This window comes from Pan troglodytes, chromosome 1 (genome assembly GCF_028858775.2).
Source record: "Pan troglodytes isolate AG18354 chromosome 1, NHGRI_mPanTro3-v2.0_pri, whole genome shotgun sequence".
Classification (NCBI taxonomy): Eukaryota; Metazoa; Chordata; class Mammalia; order Primates; family Hominidae; genus Pan; species Pan troglodytes.
Window position 1 is genome coordinate 88,340,361 of NC_072398.2, and position 17,159 is coordinate 88,357,519.

Sequence of the window (17,159 nt, forward strand, 5' to 3'; positions counted from 1 at the left end):
GACTTCTTTATTTTTGCCCATTAAATTCTTGAACTCAGCCGCCCAAAATGTTAAGATTACGGGTGTGAGTCATCGCGCCTGGCCAGAGGCAACTTCTTAGCAAGAGAGGGTATGCCAGAAAAACCCAGAGAGCTTCACATGAAAATCATGTAGGGAGGTCAGTTAGGGCACGGATAGGGGAAGAAGAAGAGGAACTCTTAGAGAACAGGAAGCCAGTTTTAGGTTCTTCATCTTCTGTAATCTCATATGTGAATGTGTGGGCCCATGCAACCTGTGTGGTAGATTCAGTGACACATAGAATCAGGGAAACTCTCAGCACTGATGAGGATTCTACATGAGGGATAAACAGCAATGTGAAATAGAATAAAACAGCAATGTGATGTAGAATAAAATACTCCACAGTAAAGTTTTGTCATGTCAAAACAATTTCATGGTCAATTATGGATATTCAAACCACTAAAATAACAACTTGGTTGTAAGTTGTATTGGTCTGTTTTCACTCTGCTGATAAAGACAGACCCAAGACTGGGAAGAAAAAGAAGTTTAATTGGACTTACAGTTCCACATGGCCGGGGAGGCCTCACAATCATGGTGGGAAGTGAAAGGTACTTCTTACATGGTGGCAGCAAGAGAAAATGAGGAAGGAGCAAAGCGGAAACCCTGATAAACCTGTCAGATCTCGTGAGTCTTATTCACTATCACGAGACTAGCACAGGAAAGACCCTCCCCTATGATTCAGTTACCTCCCCCTGGGTCCCTCCCACAGCACGTGGGAATTCTGGGAGATACACTTCAAGTTGAGATTTTGGTGGGGACACAGCCAAACCATATCATAAGTTTATCTGATTACACCACTAAACTTTGATCACATTCATTTCTTTTTAGGTGTCAACGTAGCACAAAAAAATTAAAAGAGAACATTGGCTTGCACAAATGACTTTATCATTATAACCCCAATTTTGATTTTCTGTATTTGTAATTCACAAACTAGATAAAATTCACAAACTAGATGGTAGGGCACTTAGAAGTCATTATGTTTTTTTTTTTTTAATTGCAAAACACTTGGTCTACTAATATGTCAAACATAAAAATCTCAGAATATAATTTCATACTAAATCAGATTCTGATTTATACAATGTAATAAAAGATACAAATGTATAAGACAAATTTATATTTAATTATCTTTAAATAGGAGGCTAAATAGGAGGCTATTCTATGGTGCATTTCCCTTGCAATTTGGGAAAACTTTTTTGTACCTTTTTCATGTAGAAACATTTTGTTCCAACACAGGGAAGCAGAGATTGATTCCATTTCCCACACCACATTGCTAGTGTCAGAGAGATAGCCTGCGGTTCTCTGCATCGTCAGAGCTGTTTCTCACACTGAATCTGGGAATGGCAAATTTCTTGTTATGTTGAAATTCTGAGATGAGTTAAGACATGGATTGCACTCTTTAGCCTTTGCTCCTGTGGATGTGGGTTCTCTGCGTTATCTGATGTCCCATAAATTGTTTTGAGAGGCTCTGTCTTCCATCTTCTTTATGAGACTGTTGCATCTCTTACCTTTAACCTGAACCTGAAAGTTATCACAGCCAATAAATAAACAATAACTGGCTACTTCTCTTCCAACAAGTGAAAGCCCACAGAAGATAAATGTACATAGAAGGGAAAGCGATTTTCTAGCCCTTCTGAGAAAAAGAGACAGAAAAAGAGACTGTGCTTATTAAAAGTGTCGTTATGGTTTCATTCAAACAGGAACACAGACAATATTCAGATGGTTAGAAATAAAGGCAATGAGTTCTCATTTAGTGTCTGGTGTTACAGAAGTTATTTATTGAATTCTTGCAAGATTGGTTGACTATACCTATAAGATCAGTTGGGCTCTTTGTGAACGGTTCATCTTTGACAACTTTAACAACTTCTTTCCAGTGGTGCAGTAAAGGATTAACCTTGTTCAAAGAGAGGCCCAACCTTTGCCCTTGGCTCCTGGGAGGTAATCTCTAAGCTTTGAAATGTCCTGCTTGATAAGAGTATCTTCATTACTGGGGACCTTGTTAGCATTGTCAATGCTAATAATGTGATTTATGGTGGGAGCTCTGGCCACATAGCATCAACTCAATTTCTGGAGGGGCCAGAGACTATGGTCAGCCACATGGGTGGTCAGCCATGTCTATGTGAGCAAGCCCCAGTAAAAATTCTGGACACCAAGACTTGGAAGAGCTTCCCTGCTTAACAATATTCTCTGTGTGTATTGTCACACATAATTTCTGGGAGAAGTAGGCCCTGTCTGCACAGCTCCACTGGGAGAGGAGAACTGGAAGTGCTGTGACTGACTCCTTTGTTTGGGACTCTCCTGGACCTTGCCTTAGGTACCTCTTCCCTTGGCTCATTTTCATCTGTATTTTTTTGCTTTAATAAACTCTAATATTACGAAGTTATTTGTTGAATTCTTGCAAGATTGGTTGGCTATACCTATAAGATCAGTTGGGTTCTTTGTGAAGGCTTGAGTAAAACATTTGTAAAACAGCTTTCAGTGAGTTTTGTGAGTCATTCTAGTTAATTATCAAACCTGAAGGTTGTCTTGGGGACCTCAAACTTGCAATTTGTCTCAGAAATGGGTGGTTCTGGGGACTCATGAAATTTGTAGTTGGCATCAGAAGTGGGATTTACTGGAATGACCTTGACTCACCGAAAGTTGATGAAAGCATGGTTTGGGCAGGGGTTTATGAACCTTTGATTCCCAGATGGCCGCTAACCTTTAAATGCCCCTGTCTGAGTCCCCTGTCCCAGACTTACAAAGATCTCGTGAATATGTATGGGAAATGTAGCTAAGGGAGTCTCTGGTTTATATTGATTTTGTAGGTCTTGGGTCCTCGTGCTAAAGTGGCTGAGTTGCACAGAAGGACTCTCTGCACAAAAATTAGGCAGGGCAAGATAAAAACTCCACGAGGGCAGGGTCCATGGTGACTCAGCTAACCAGTCTATCTCAGGGGAAATAGAAATGTCTTCCTTAGAGAATTCATTCATTCCTTCAGCACTTGACAATCTACTAATCAACTCTGAAGAACCAGGCACTGGGTGAGGCTTGGAAACACTAAGCTAAGGAGAGCATAGACTTTGTGTTGAAGAGCTCAGGGCTGGGGAGGTCAGTGTGTAGAACAAATGGCAGGTTTTTTTTTTTTTTTTTATTGTTGTTTGTTTGTTTGTTTTTGCTCTTGTTGCCCAAGCTGGAATGCAATGGCGTGATTTCGGCTCACTGCAACCTCCTCTTCCTGGGTTCAAATGATTCTCCTGCCTCAGCCTCCTGAGTAGCTGGGATTACAGGCATGCAACCCCACACCTGGCTTATTTTTTGCATTTTTAGTAAAAACGGGGTTTCACCATGTTAGCCAGGCTGGTCTCAAACTCCTAACCTCAGGTAATCCACCCACCTAGGCCTCCCAAAGTGCTGGGATTACAGGCGTGAGCCACTGCGCCCAGCATTTTTTTTTTTTTTTTTGAGACAGTCTTGCTCTGTCTCCCAGGCTGGAGTGCAGAGGCACAATCTCGGCTCATGCAACCTCTGCCTCCCAGGTTCAAAGGATTCTCCTGCCTCAGCCTCCCGAGTAGCTGGGATTACAGGCACACGCCACCACACCCGGCTAATTTTTGTATTTTTAGTAGAGATGAGGTTTCACTGTGTTGGCCAGGCTGATATCGAACCCCTGACCTCAAGTAATCCGCCTGCCTTGGCCTCCCAAAGTGCTGGGATTATAGGCATGAGCCACTGCGATCAGCCTACAAACAGCAGATATTGTGTGATAGAGTTTGTCAGGGACCACAAGACAGACACACACTAAGTGGTACAGCTGCTCCGAGTTCAGTTTCCAGGGGATGATAGGTCATCCACATGCCTGGTGGGAAGGATGGAGCTGGTGTTGGGGTCAGGATTGGAGAGGCTGATTCCTAATTCACATTCATTAGTGGGTTCCAACAGCTGTATCTTGTTTTCCACCTGTTGTGTGAGGAAGTTTACCCTTCTTTGTTATATCATGTCTTGTGCACCACTTCTCAAGGTTAAGGACATGGCCAGATCAACTCTGAAGAAATTCCCCAGGGTTGAGGGCTGCCCCTTGGGAGCAGACAAAGGAGAGAAGAGATGATAACCATTAGACCCGCTGGAAAAAGCTATTCAGAGCTTAAAAAAATGAAAACAAAACCACAAAAACCTCATCTATGTCCAGTGTTTTTTGTGTGCATATTCTGGAGTATCATTTTTAATTTGATCCTGAAAACTGCCTTGTGAAGGTGGGGAAGATGTATTGTTGACCCTACAGGCTCAGACAGCAACAAGGCCAGAATCACATAGGTTGTAAGTTGCTCAATGGGAGCTGCAAGTCCAAGTCTTTGACTCTAAATCCAGCGCTCTGTCCAGAGCCCCGCTGCTGCCTCTGTTGGCAGCTGAAGCTGTCAGTCTGCTGCCCCCTGCCCAGTTCAGACAGGGTGGCTGGAAATGGACCAAAGGATGGAAAAAGAGAATAAGAGCGGACTTGAAGGGAACCGAAAGTATTTATTAAGGGGAAAGCAGAAGGAAGAAAGAAAGAGGCATGAACCCTGGGGCCTGGCCTTGAAGCACAGTGTTCCAGGGGAGGGGGGATGCCGCTGTCCCCACCCCTCCATGGGGGCCTGAGCAGATCCAGAGCTGCCTGGCCTTCCTGGAGGGTGGCGTCCAAGCATGGATGGGAGGGCAGCAAAAATAGGCCCATGTCACTTCTGGGAGAAGACAAAAGAGGGAAGAGAGGACTACTATAGAAAAGTAGAAAAAGAGGAAGGGAGGGAATCTAGGCATACAGATCGGAAATGTGGAGCAAAACAAATTTTTTTTTTTTTTTTTTTTTTTGAGACACAGTGTCGCTCTGTCACCTAGGCTGGAGTGCAGTGGCGTGATCTTGGCTTACCGCAACCTCCACCTCCTGGGCTCAAGTGATTCCCCTGCCTCAGCCTCCCAAGTAGCTTGGATTACAGGTGCACGCCACCCAGCCTGGCTAATTTCTCTATTTTTAGTAGAGGTGGGGATTCACCATATTGGCCAGGCTAGTCTCCATCTCCTGATCTCAAGTGATCTGCCTGCTTCAGTCTCCCAAAGTGTTGGGATTACAGGCGTGAGCCACTGTGCCCCGTGTGAAACAAATTCTTATGAAACAAATTTAATTTACATGTGCTTAAACTTTGGTGTCAACTTGCATGGAATCCCCAGGCTTGCTAGATTTTTCTAGTGCCTCCAGCCCTTAGGTCTCTTCCTATGTTCTCTCAGCTACTCCTCCTTTCCTTCAACACTGTTAGCCGCTTATCCAGGGCCCTACGTTTCAGCCCACTCCTCCTCCAGCCCCTCTCCACTCCACCTCCACAATGTCTGTTGGAATGGAACAGTCGGGGATACTGGCTGTTTGGCCCCCATGGGGGTCTCTCCATATAGGATTCAGAGAATTGGAACACTTCTTGGGCTGAAGCAGAGAACGGGATGCAATTTTGAAACTGGCTTTGTGAGTCACTGTGAACTTCAAGCACCCTCCCACTTGAGGTAAGCTTCACCAGTTTGGCTTGTGGGAACTGTCAGACCAGCTCCAGGCGCTGGGGCTTTCTCAGCGGCCTTGTCAGCTCACAGCAGGCGTTAACAGCCTCTAATTGAGGAAACTGTGGCTGGACAGGTTGCAAGGCAGTTCTGCTCCCCATCGTTCTCTTGCTGACTGGGGACTGCTGAGCCCGTGCACGGCAGAGAGTCTGGTGGGGTGGAGGGGCTGGCCTGGCCCCTCTGTCCTGTGGAAATGCTGGGGCAAGTGGTCACCCTCATACTCCTCCTGCTCCTCAAGGTGTATCAGGGCAAAGGTAAGGAGGTCCTACCTGGCGTGGGGCGAGGGATGGACTAGGAGCTGTGCCCCTCAGGGAGATCAGAGCCAGAGCCTCTGCTTCTGCCACATACACAGTCATCTGGAACTTGACTCCGAGCAGCTCCTGACAGCTCTGACAGTCTAAATCAGACAGGACAGGCTGGCAGTGCACTGGGAGGTCTGTGAGAGGGGCATCTGGCCCTGCCACCAGCAATCCAGGAAGTCTTGGGTGAGGAGATTCCTTCCCACTGGCTTCAATTTACCCTTCCGTGTAGTGGAGAGAGAAGCCTCCTTCCAGCCGCCTGTAAAGATGATGAAAATTGCATCCTCCAATTGTGGCATGAGAGAAGAGAAGCAGTCCCAAGGAAGTGGGTGGTTCTCGAGCTCAGAGACAGATGGATGGACCCCTGAGGCAGGAAAGCTGAGCCCAAGGAGGGGAGGGCGAGGCCAGCAGCCAGGAAGAGGCTGGAAGGCATGGTCCCTCATCTCCCCGGCTTCTTCAGCCATCCAGATGCCACAGGAGCCTGGAAATTATTAGGGACATGTAGGGTTGGGGCAGAAGAAGGAGACAATATGAGGAAGCTCCACAGCAAACCTAAAGCTGTCAGCCAGGCATGGAGCCATCTAACATTTACTCCTGGGGATCCCAGCTGAGGGCTGCTCCCCTCTTTCTCCAGTTCTGGGGTCCAGGATGCTCTGAAACCTGGATCCCGCATTTAATTTAATTGAATTAATTTATTTATTTCATTTTTAATTTTTATTTATTTATTTATTTTTTGAGACAGAGTCTCCTTCTGTCACCCAGGCTGGAGTGCAGTGGCGTGATCTTGGCTCACTACAAACTCTGCCTCCCGGGTTCAAGTGATTCTCATGCCTCAGCCTCCTGAGTAGGTGAAATTACAGACATGCGCCACCATGCTTGGCTAATTTTTGTATTTTTAGTAGAGACCAGGTTTCACCATGTTGGCCAGGCTGGTCTTGAACTCCTGACCTCAGGTGATCTGCCCACCTTGGTCTCCCCCATCCAAAGTGCTGGGATTACAGGTGTGAACCACCATGCCCAGCCAGGGTTCTGCATTTTAGATCAGTGACTCTGCAGGGGCTTCACGGGGGTGGAGAGCGTGGAATTAGAGGAGGGTACACTCTGGGCACAAAGAGGGGAAACTGAGGCATAGTGTTGTGTGGGTTCAGGGCCAGGTAGAAGCCCCATATGCAATAAAGTCCCATGCCCAGGTACTCAATTCAGTTACCGAGTCCCTGAGCATTCTTGTGTCCTTCAGGAAGATACAGTCAAGGCTCAGGTAGACTCAACATTTGTAAGGATGCAGGCAGCCTAGGGCAGAGCATGATGAGGAACAGGGAGCAGGGAGGGAGGAGTGGAGCCTGCAGCTCTTGTGGGTGGGTTGGGGGGCCTAGTGGCCCAGGATTCTGGGCAGGAGAGCTAGGTTGGAACCTGGTCTAAGGATCCTTGAATGCAGCTCAGACAGCTGAAGGAGGACTGATGGGATTGGTGCCTGGCTGTGGGGATAAGAGTAACAGAGAAGCTGCGGTTACGACCCTGAGGTCATGAGCCTGTGTGACAGAGGGCAATGCTCCCTCCACCCCCATTCCCAGGGCTTCAGCACCATAGCTGGGCTTGGCTATGCCGGCCCTTGCACGGTGAAGCTGGTGAGTGACTTGTTAGGCACAGGGAGGGATGGACTTGGGTCTTCCTGAGCTTCTTCCTCCTCCATCCTGTGTCTGTAGGGCAGGCCTGGCATAAGTTGACTGAAGCTGCTCTATTTCTTTAATTTTTAAGCTTTTTAGTTTGAAATAATTGTGAAGTTCCAGGGAAGCTGCAAGAATAGTTCAAACGATTCTTGAATTTCTTTCATCTAGATTCACCAATTAACATTTTATCACATTTACTTTATTTCTCTTTCTCTAGCTGTATGTATATGTGTGTACACATGTATAATAATTTTTGCTGAACCACTTGAGAACAAGTTGTGACATTATGTCCCCTTACTCCTAAATATTTTAGCACTTATATCCTATGAACAAAGACATTCTCATGTTACTACAGCACAATTGTCAAATTCAGTAAATTTAACATTAATACCATCAAATATGCTGTCCATATTCACATATTACCAATTGTCCCAAGAATATGCTTTATTTTTTTTTTTTGCTGACCCAAGATGCAATCAAGATCATGTATTACCTTCAGTTGTTATGTTTCTCATGTTCAGTCTATGACCATACTTTAACCTTTCTTCATCTTTCATGATATTGCATTCTTGAAGAAGACAAGCCAGTTGTTCTGTAGAGGGTTCCTTAATCTGGGTTTGTCTGATGTTCCCTCATATGATTCAGGTTATCATATGCATTTTTATTTATTTTATATCATCATTATTATTATTTTTTAGAGATGGAGTCTCGCTCTGTGGCCTGGGCTGGAGTACAGTGGTCCAATCTCGGCTCACTGCAACTTCCGCTCCCCCAGGTTCAAGTGATTGTCCTGCCTCAGCCTCCCGAGTAGCTGGGACTACAGATGCATGCCACCAAGCCTGGCTAAACATTTTTGTATTTTGGTGGAGACAGGGTTTCACCATGTTGGCCAGGCTGGTCTTAAACTCCTGACCTCAAGTGATCCGCCCACCTCCGCCTCTCAAAAGTGCTGGGATACCAGGTGTGAGCCACTGTGCCCGGCCTATTATTATTTTTCAAGAGAGGATCTGGTTCTGTCACCCAGACTGGAGTGCAGTGGCATGCTCACGGCTCACTGTAGCCTCGACCTCGCAGGCTCAAGCCATCCTCCCACCTCAGCCTCCCTGGTAGCTGGAACTAGAGGTCTGTGCCACCATGCCTGGCTAATTTTTTTTTTTTTTTGTAGATACAGGGTTTCCCCATGTTGCCCAGGGTGGTCTTGAACTCCCGGGCTCAGGCGATCCACCTGCCTCAGTCTCCCAAAGTGGTGGGACTACAGGTGTGAGCCATCACGCCTAGCCATCATATGCATTTTTAAAATTATTTTTTCTTTAAAAAAATTTTTTTCTGTGCCCATTGGCAGCAGCTATTATATGCATTTTTGACAGGAATACCACAAAAGTGATACTGTGTCTTTCTCAGCGCATCCCATCAGGAGTCATATGATGACAGTGAAATTTAAAAAACCACTTTGTTTACTGAATAATTTAACAGGAGTACTATTTATGTAAGATGTGCATATTACTCTTGAGCATTGCGAAATTCTTCCAAAGACTTCTTCTTTCATGCAGAGTAAAAGCCATGCATTTTACCATGGTGCGTGACCTGGCTTCCAAGACCGACTCCTCTTTGTCTCTCCTCTTGCTCACAGCATTTCAGCCATGCTGCCTGCTGGTCCTGGAGCTCGCTCTCTGTTGTATCCACAGTTTTCTCTGCCTGGGATGCTGCTCCTTCGCTGGCTACATAGCCTCTTCCCTCAACCCCTCAGAGTTTTGCTCAAATACCTCCTTTTCAGTGATGCCTTCCCCACTGAAAATGTCAGCCTGCCATTCTGCAAACTTTTAGCTCTCTCTCCACTTAATTTTTCTCCATAGTCCTCATCTCCATTTATGTTCCATCCTGTTTACTTATGTTTTTCATTTTCTGTCTCCCAGTCTCCTCTTCAGCCCCCTAGACTGTAAGATCCTTGAGGCCAGGGCTTTTGTCTGTTTTGCTCACCGTTGTCTCCTCAACATCTAGAGCAGTACCTGCCACAAGTCAACCCTCAGTAGATACTTATTTTCACAATAGCAGCCCCCTCTCTGTTCCCATTCTTTCTCTGGATATATTTTGAGTAGCTCTGAACCAGGGCTGTTGAGGATTCAGTGGCAAGTAAGTCCAGGGCCCGTTTGTTCAGAGAGCTTGCGCTAGATTGCCTGAGTCACTGTTACTACAGTTGTGATTAGTGCCTGGTGCAGTGCCAATGCAGTAGGTGTTCAAAACATGTTTGTTGAGTGAATAAGTGAATTATTTTCAGGCATCTTAATGGGCAGCCTGGGATGTTTTTTGGGTTAGACATATTGGGAAGGAGGGATCTTCAAATCATTGCCCAAGGAATAGGCCTGGGCCCTAAATTTCATTTTAGACCCAAAATTCAGGTTTCAGTTGTCCATTCTGAGGAAACCCCAAAGAACACACAGGCTGGAGGCTATGAATCCCGAGATGCTTTACAGCCTGAGTTGAGATCTGCTGGACAATAAAAGGGCACAGGTGACACCTTATAGATTAGCTCCAAGGGTTGCCAGCTGTTTGCGTAGATTGTGTTGGAACTGTCACTTCTCAGGGAGTGGTGTCTAACTGCGACTGCTTTGGCTGGGATCCAGGCAAGCTGTAGAAGGGCTGGAGTCGTTTTTGCTCTTCTCTTCCTCATTGCACCTCCCCTCCAACAAAGGGTGAATGGCAAAGTAGCTGGACACAGAAAAGAGATTGGAATTCAATGTACCCTGGGCTGCAGCACCATCCAGAAAGGAATCCACTGAAATCACTTCAAGGAGAGACAGGGCATGTCTTGTTTTTTTTTTTAATTTTTAATTTTTATTTATTTATTTTTATTTTTTTGTGAGACAGGGTCTTGCTCTATCACCCAGGCTGGAGTGCAGTGATGTGATCACAGCTCACTGTAGCCTTGACCTCCTGGGCTCAGGCAATCCTTCTGCCTCAGCCTCCTTAGTAGCTGGGACTACAGGCATGTATCACCACACTTGGCTTATTTTTAATTTTTGTGTAGAGACGGGGTTTTGCCATGCTGCCTGGGCTGATCTTGAATTCCTGGGCTCAAGCAATCCTCTTGCCTTGGCCTCCCAAAGTACTGGGATTACAGATGTGGGCCACTGTGCCCAGCCAGGCCATTGTCTTCACAGACAAACCTCTCTTATTGAAGGGCAACATACAGAAAAGTACACAAAATTACAAATGTACATCTCAATGAGCTATTGTTAAATGAACACACTCTTGTGTCTACCACATGTTCTCTCCCATTCATTACTTCCTCTGTCTTCCATAAATATAGCCACAATTCTGACTTCCAACATCACAGATTTGTTTTGTCCGTATATATGGAATCAAACGGTATGCACTCTTGTGTCTGACTACTTTTGCTCAACATCTTATGAGATTTATGTATGTTATTATTTGTAGCAGATCATTTTCATGGCTGTATAGTATTTTATTGCATGACTATATCATAGTTTATTCACTTTTTCTATTATTGATGAACCTTTGGGTTGTTTTCAGTTTTGTTTTTGCTATTATAATAATGCTGTGATGAGCCTTTTGTGCATGCATGTCTGTTGGGTATATCTCTAGGGGCAGAACCATGGAGTATGTGTACGTAACTCTAGCAGATGCTGTCAAACTGTTTTCCAAAGTGGTTGAACCAAATAGTGCATGAGAGTTCCATGCTGCTTTGGGGCCACTGGCTTTTGGTTCTGAAGGTCTGCAGATGGAAAATTAAATTGTGGAAATGTGGAGCTTGGCAAGAGGCCAAAGGCAAGGGAATTACCGCTCTGTGATTTCTCTGGTATCCTGCATGAAATTCTGACAATAGAGTCATTTTTAGGAGTTATGTGAGATGCATTGTTGAATTAATTAATTTAAACGGATTCATGAAGCCCTTGCTTGGGTTGTTCATTTTGCTGTTGTGACGTTTGAATTTCTTGTCTATTCTGCATATTAGTTGCCTGTAGGATTCATAGTTTGCAATTTTTTTTCCTATTCTATTGGTTGCCTTTTCACTCTGTGAATTGTTTCCTTTACTGTACACGATTTTTTTTTTAGTTTGCTGTAATACCATTTGTTTATTTTGCTTCTGTTGCCTGTGCTTTTGAGGTCTTATTCATAAACTCTTTCCCCAGCCCTTATTATGCTCCAAGAACTATGCAAGGTTTTGTGGGGGAAACAAAGATGAAACAGATGTCTATTCTACCCTTAAGAATCTTGCAGACAGAGGAAAATGGGTATGTATAATTACAACTATAAGGGAAGATGGAAATGCTATGTGTCATTAACAGGCAAGATACATTTAGAATAAAAAAGGAGCTAAGAAGATGAAGATTCCTTCTAGGTAGGAACACTGGGGAACTGGCCTTGAAGAATAAATAAGAGTTTAGGAGGTAGGTACAAAGTAGAAGGACAATTGAAGCAGAGGAAACAGCTCAGAAAAGCCAGGGATGCATGGGGTTTGGATGGGAAACAGGAAAGGCAGATGCACTTGTTATCATGGAGAAACAGTATGACATATGAGATGATTTGGTTAACTGATGCAAAGAGTGGGACTTGGGCTAGGTGAGTTTTGACAGAGGTAAGGGGGTTGCATTGCCTGAGGAGGAGAGTTAATATGGTCAGTATGAAGCTAAATAGAGAGGAAGAAAGAAATGGGATGTGGGCCCTATAGGATACTTTATCTATCTTATGATTTCGCCCTGACTAGAGCTGGATTGCCCCAGTACTTTTGGAATCTCACTGGACTCTGTTCACTTAGTCCCCAGCAGGTACATCTTTTGATGCCTTCACCCCAAGCCTGGTAGCACAAGCCCCAGCTGAGAAAACCTTAACATCTATTTGTTGGCTGGTGGAAATTCCACTTGCTCTGAGACCCTCCCGTGCTCCTTCTCCCAGGTGCTCAGGCCCCACACCTTCCTCCGACTGGCAGGTCCAGGTTGGAGGAAGCTGAGCTGACTCAGAGCTCTGCACATGGGCTCAGGGCTGAGCGGGACTCACTGCTGGATCAGATTGTCTCCTTCACCATCCTCTGTACTTGTCTCCTTGACCATCCTCTGTTCTTCCTGAGGCTGCAGTGGAGTTAATCATCTGCCCTCTGCCCTCCCTTTCAGAGTTACTAGTTCACCTCATCCGTTCTTAACCACAGGAAGGTGGCCCCCAAAGCTGCTGAGCAGTAGCAACAGCAGTGGCAGGGGCCCGGGGGCCTTCCTGGACTGCGGCCTCTTTCCTCTAAACAATTTTCACTTGTTGGGTCCTCCTCTATGCCTCACTAAATGTGTGAGAACTTGTGTTGAAGTTATGTTTTCGTAGTAGCATTTCATCTCCTCTATCTGGTGTGTGTACCCCTCTGGGACAGAAACTGAGGTCTTTTTGTATCAGTCACAATACCCTGGACATAGTGACTTGTCTACTTGCCTTTTCACCGTATCTGCTCTGCACCCCTGCCCTGGCACCCACCCCTCCCAGGCCGTCCATGGAAACTCATTCCAACCACCTTCCTCCTTCCCACACTGGACTGTTGGGGGCTGCAGGAGAAAATTCAGCAACAAAGAGCAGCTACAGATTCGTAATCTCCAACCCCAGCTGGACTCTCAGTGTCCTGGGAATCCTCATTTCTGGCCCACAGCTTCTCCTGTTACCCAAAAGGTGGGAGAATTCCACACCTTCGTCATCTCTTTCAAGGCCCTGTTCCACTATCTCAGCCTCCACAAACCAACAACCTCCTTCTTTAAGAAAACAGAAGCACAAGTTAGGGATTCCACCAACCTTGCCAACAAGTCTCCAGTGTCAATGTACTTCATCTACTCCTGTAAATGGCCACATTTGCCTCTGCTGAGGGCAAGAGTGTTCTTGCCCTGTCCTTGACCAATACTCCCCTGTGCGCTCAGGGCACCAGAGCTTCTTTCAGAAGTCACCTGGGACCTGCTGTCTATGAAGACATCCCTCATCTTTCTTCAGCTGCTCCTTTTCTGTGGGCTTCCTACCTTTAGTACAGTTTCCTTCCAGTTGAAAAATCCAACCAACAAATCAAAACAACACCTGGTGTTCTCTCTAGCTCCTTTTTATTTGCAGACAAACCAGTCTTAAATGTATAAACTAATATAATATTACATAAAAATAAAATATAACGGCATAATTTTTAAAAAGACCCCAAAGGCAGTATAGCATGAGGACTGTAGATCACACATTTCATTCTTTAAGTATTTAGAAGTCTATGGCTGGGAGTGGTGGCTCATGCCAGAACTTTGGGAGGCTGAGACGGGTGGATTACTTGAGGTCAGGAGTTCAAGACCAGCCTGGCCAATATGGCAAAACCCTGTCTCTACTAAAAATACAAAAAAAAAAAAAAAAATAGCTGGGGGTGGTGGCAGGCACCTGTAGTCCCAGTTACTCATGAGGCTGAGACAGGAGAATCACTTGAACCTGGGAGGCAGAGATTGCAGTGAGCCGAGATCATGCCACTGCACACCAGTCTGGGTGACAGAGCGAGACTCCATCTTAAAACAAACAAACAAACAAACAAACAAAGAAGTCTAGACAATAACTTAACCATTTTCCTGTGTGATTCCTATTCAGTTTTATAATAGCAGAGAACAACCTTCTTCTACATAGCGCTCTACATTCTGATCTACTGGTGGATTATATGGGAGTTTATGTTATTTTTCATTACACCGTATATTTATATTTAAGTACCTTTTAATACTTGTGCTACCTCTCACAATTTTATAAAAGATAAAAATAAAGTGAAACCACCACAAAATACCTGAAAATTAAACTCATGTTCCATCACCCCATTCTCCAAACCTGCTCCATCTTTACCAGACCCATAAGCCACACGTGTGTTTTGTGTTCCCTTAACCATGCTACTGCTGTGTCCATAATACCCGCCTTCCCTGTTCCTTTCTGCATACACCAGGCAGGCCTTGGCTTTTTCTTTCAATGGCAGCTCCCACCCACCGCCTCTGGGCAGCCACTTCTAACTCTGCAGGGCAGAGGAAAACATGCTTTCCTTATGCTTGCCTCACACCCTGGGCACACCGCCATAGCACATTCCATATTGCATTTCAGTTGGCTGTTTTAGGTCTATCTTCCTTTTTCACTTTTTTTTTTTAATTTTTAGGCAGGGTCTTGCTCTGTCACCCAGGCTGGGGTGCAGTGTGCAGTCATGGCTCACTGCAACCCCTGCCTCCCAGGCTTTTCTGATATTTAGCTAAGAGTTGGGTTTAGCTGAGATGAGTGAGGAAATCTACAGATTCACTTGCTATGGTAATGTTTCCACAATGGGCAAGTCATATTTTGCTTTTATCAAAGTACATCTTAGTTAATGGTCAGAACAGTTGAGTGAGAGGTAGTCATTACTCTTTTTCTGCTTTTTTATCAAGATACAACTCACAGCTGTGTGCACAAAATTTAAATCAACAGCTTGATGAACTTTTATATGTGTAAGTACATATCAAAACTACCCACATCAAGATGTAACACATTTCTAGCACCCAGTCATTCCTTTTTGGCCCTTCAAGTTGATAACCCCCCTCCTGCAAGGGTAATCACATTCTAACCTCTCTCACCATATGTTAGTTTTTCCAGATTTTAAACTTTATATCAGTGAAATAATTCACTATGTACTTTTTGGAGTCTAGCTTCATTAATACTCATCATTGTGGTGAGATCCATCCACATTATTGCCAGGAAAAGTAGCTTTTCTTTTTCATTGCTGTGTAATATTCCTTATAAGACTATAACATGATTTATTTGCTCATCTAATCATGATAGACATTTGGGTTTTTTCTCATTTTGAATTATTATGACTAAAGCCATTATTAACACTCTTGTACATATTTTTAGTGGATATAAACACCAGATTTTCTTTTTTTTTGAGACGGAGTTTCACTCTTGTTGCCCAGGCTGGAGTGCAATGGCATGATCTTGGCTCACTGCAACCTCCGCCTCTCAGATTTAAGTGATTCTCCTGCTTCAGTCTTCCAAGTAGCTGGGATTACAGGTGTGCACTGCCACGCCCAGCTAATTTTTTTTCTTTTTTTTGAGATGGGGTTTCACCATGTTGGCCAGGCTGGTCTCAAACTCCTGACCTCAGGTGATCCGCCTGCCTCGACCTCCCAAAGTGCTGGGATTACAGGCATGAGCCACCATGCCTGGCCCAGATTTTCTTGTGTACAAATTCTTCTGGATCAAAGGGTATATGTAAGTTTAGTTTTAGAAGATACCATAAAATAGTTTTCCAAAGTGCTGGTACCAATTTACACTCTCACTAGCAATAAATGAGAATCTCAGTTGCTCCCATCTCTGTCAACCCTTGGAATTTTCACATTTATTTATTTACATTTATTTTTGAGACCAAGTCTCAGTCTGTCACCCAGGCTGGAGTACAGTGGCGTGATCTTGGCTCACTGCAACCTCTGCCTCCTGGGTTCAAGCAATTCTCCTGCCTCAGACTCCCAAGAAGCTGGTATTACAGGCGCCACCACCGTGCTCTGTTAATTTTTGCATTTTTAGTAGAGATGGGGTTTCACCATGTTGGCCAGGCTGGCCTCGAACTCCTGGCCTCAAGCGATCCACCCGCCTCGGCCTCCCAAAGTGCTGGGATTACAGGCTTGAGCCGCTTCGCCCAGCCTTCAGACCTTTAAATGTTAGCTATTTTGGTGGGAATGTGAAATCTCATTATTCTCTGATAACTAATGTTGTTGGGCACCCTTTTGCATGCCTATTGGCTATTGGATATTCTCTTTCCTAAAGTGCCTGCCCAAGTCTGTTGCTTTTTTTGTCATTATTGTCATCAGTGTATTATTGATTTCCAGTCTATTATTGTCATCAGTCTATTATTGATGGAATTCTTTATATACTCTGGATATGAGCCCTTTTTCAAATATATGTATTGCAAACATTTTCTCCCAGTCTTTGGCTTGCTTTCTCACTCTCTCAATGTTGTCTTTCACCAAACAGAAGTTCTAAGTTTTAGTGAAGTCCAATTTATCAATATTCTTTTATGGTTAGTGATTTATTTTTGTGTGTGTGTGTGTCCTGTTAAAGAAACATTTGTTGTCTGGGTGCAGTGGCTCATGCCTGTAATCTCAGCGCTTTGGGAGGCCAAGGCGGGTGGATCACTTGAGCCCAGGAGTTCAAGACAAGCCTTGGCAACATGGTGAAACTCTATCGCTACCAAAAATGCAAAAATTAGCCAGTCTCATAATCTGGTCTCAAAATAAACATAAAAAGAGATTAAAATGTAAAAATAAAAAAGGAAACATTTGTCTATCTCAAGATGTAGAAGATATTCTCTTGTGCTTTTTCCTGGAAGCTTTATAAGTTTAGCTTTCATATTTAAATTTATGATTTGTTTTAAATTAATTTTTGTATATGATATGAGGGAGATATCAAGGTTTTTTTTCCTTATAGATATCAATATGACCAAGCACCATTTATTGAAAAGATCAAGTATGTGTTGGTTTGTGTGATATTGTAAAATATGTATTTGGTTTTCAACCTCCTTTCCTGGCATACAACTCCTAAAATTTTTAGAAATTCCGAAGTGATGTCTTTTTGTAGG

General features: G+C 44.4%; 1 protein-coding gene across 7 annotated transcripts in view; it reads left to right on the top strand.

The window, feature by feature from the left end:
- Positions 1-5,568: 5,568 nt before the first annotated feature.
- Positions 5,569-17,159, top strand: part of CD244 (CD244 molecule) — a 32,762-nt gene continuing 21,171 nt past the window's right edge. For 5 of the 7 annotated variants that reach the window (XR_010152152.1, XR_010152151.1, XR_001710563.4 and 2 more), the window contains exon 1: positions 5,577-5,864. Coding sequence is in view for 3 of the 7 variants with exons in the window: in XM_063796162.1 (XP_063652232.1) it covers positions 5,804-5,864 (61 nt within the window). In the remaining 4 variants the exon portion in view is untranslated. Of the gene's footprint in view, positions 5,865-17,159 lie in introns of all 7 variants that reach the window. The other 2 variants (XM_063796163.1, XM_016930600.4) reach the window with 2 other exon arrangements.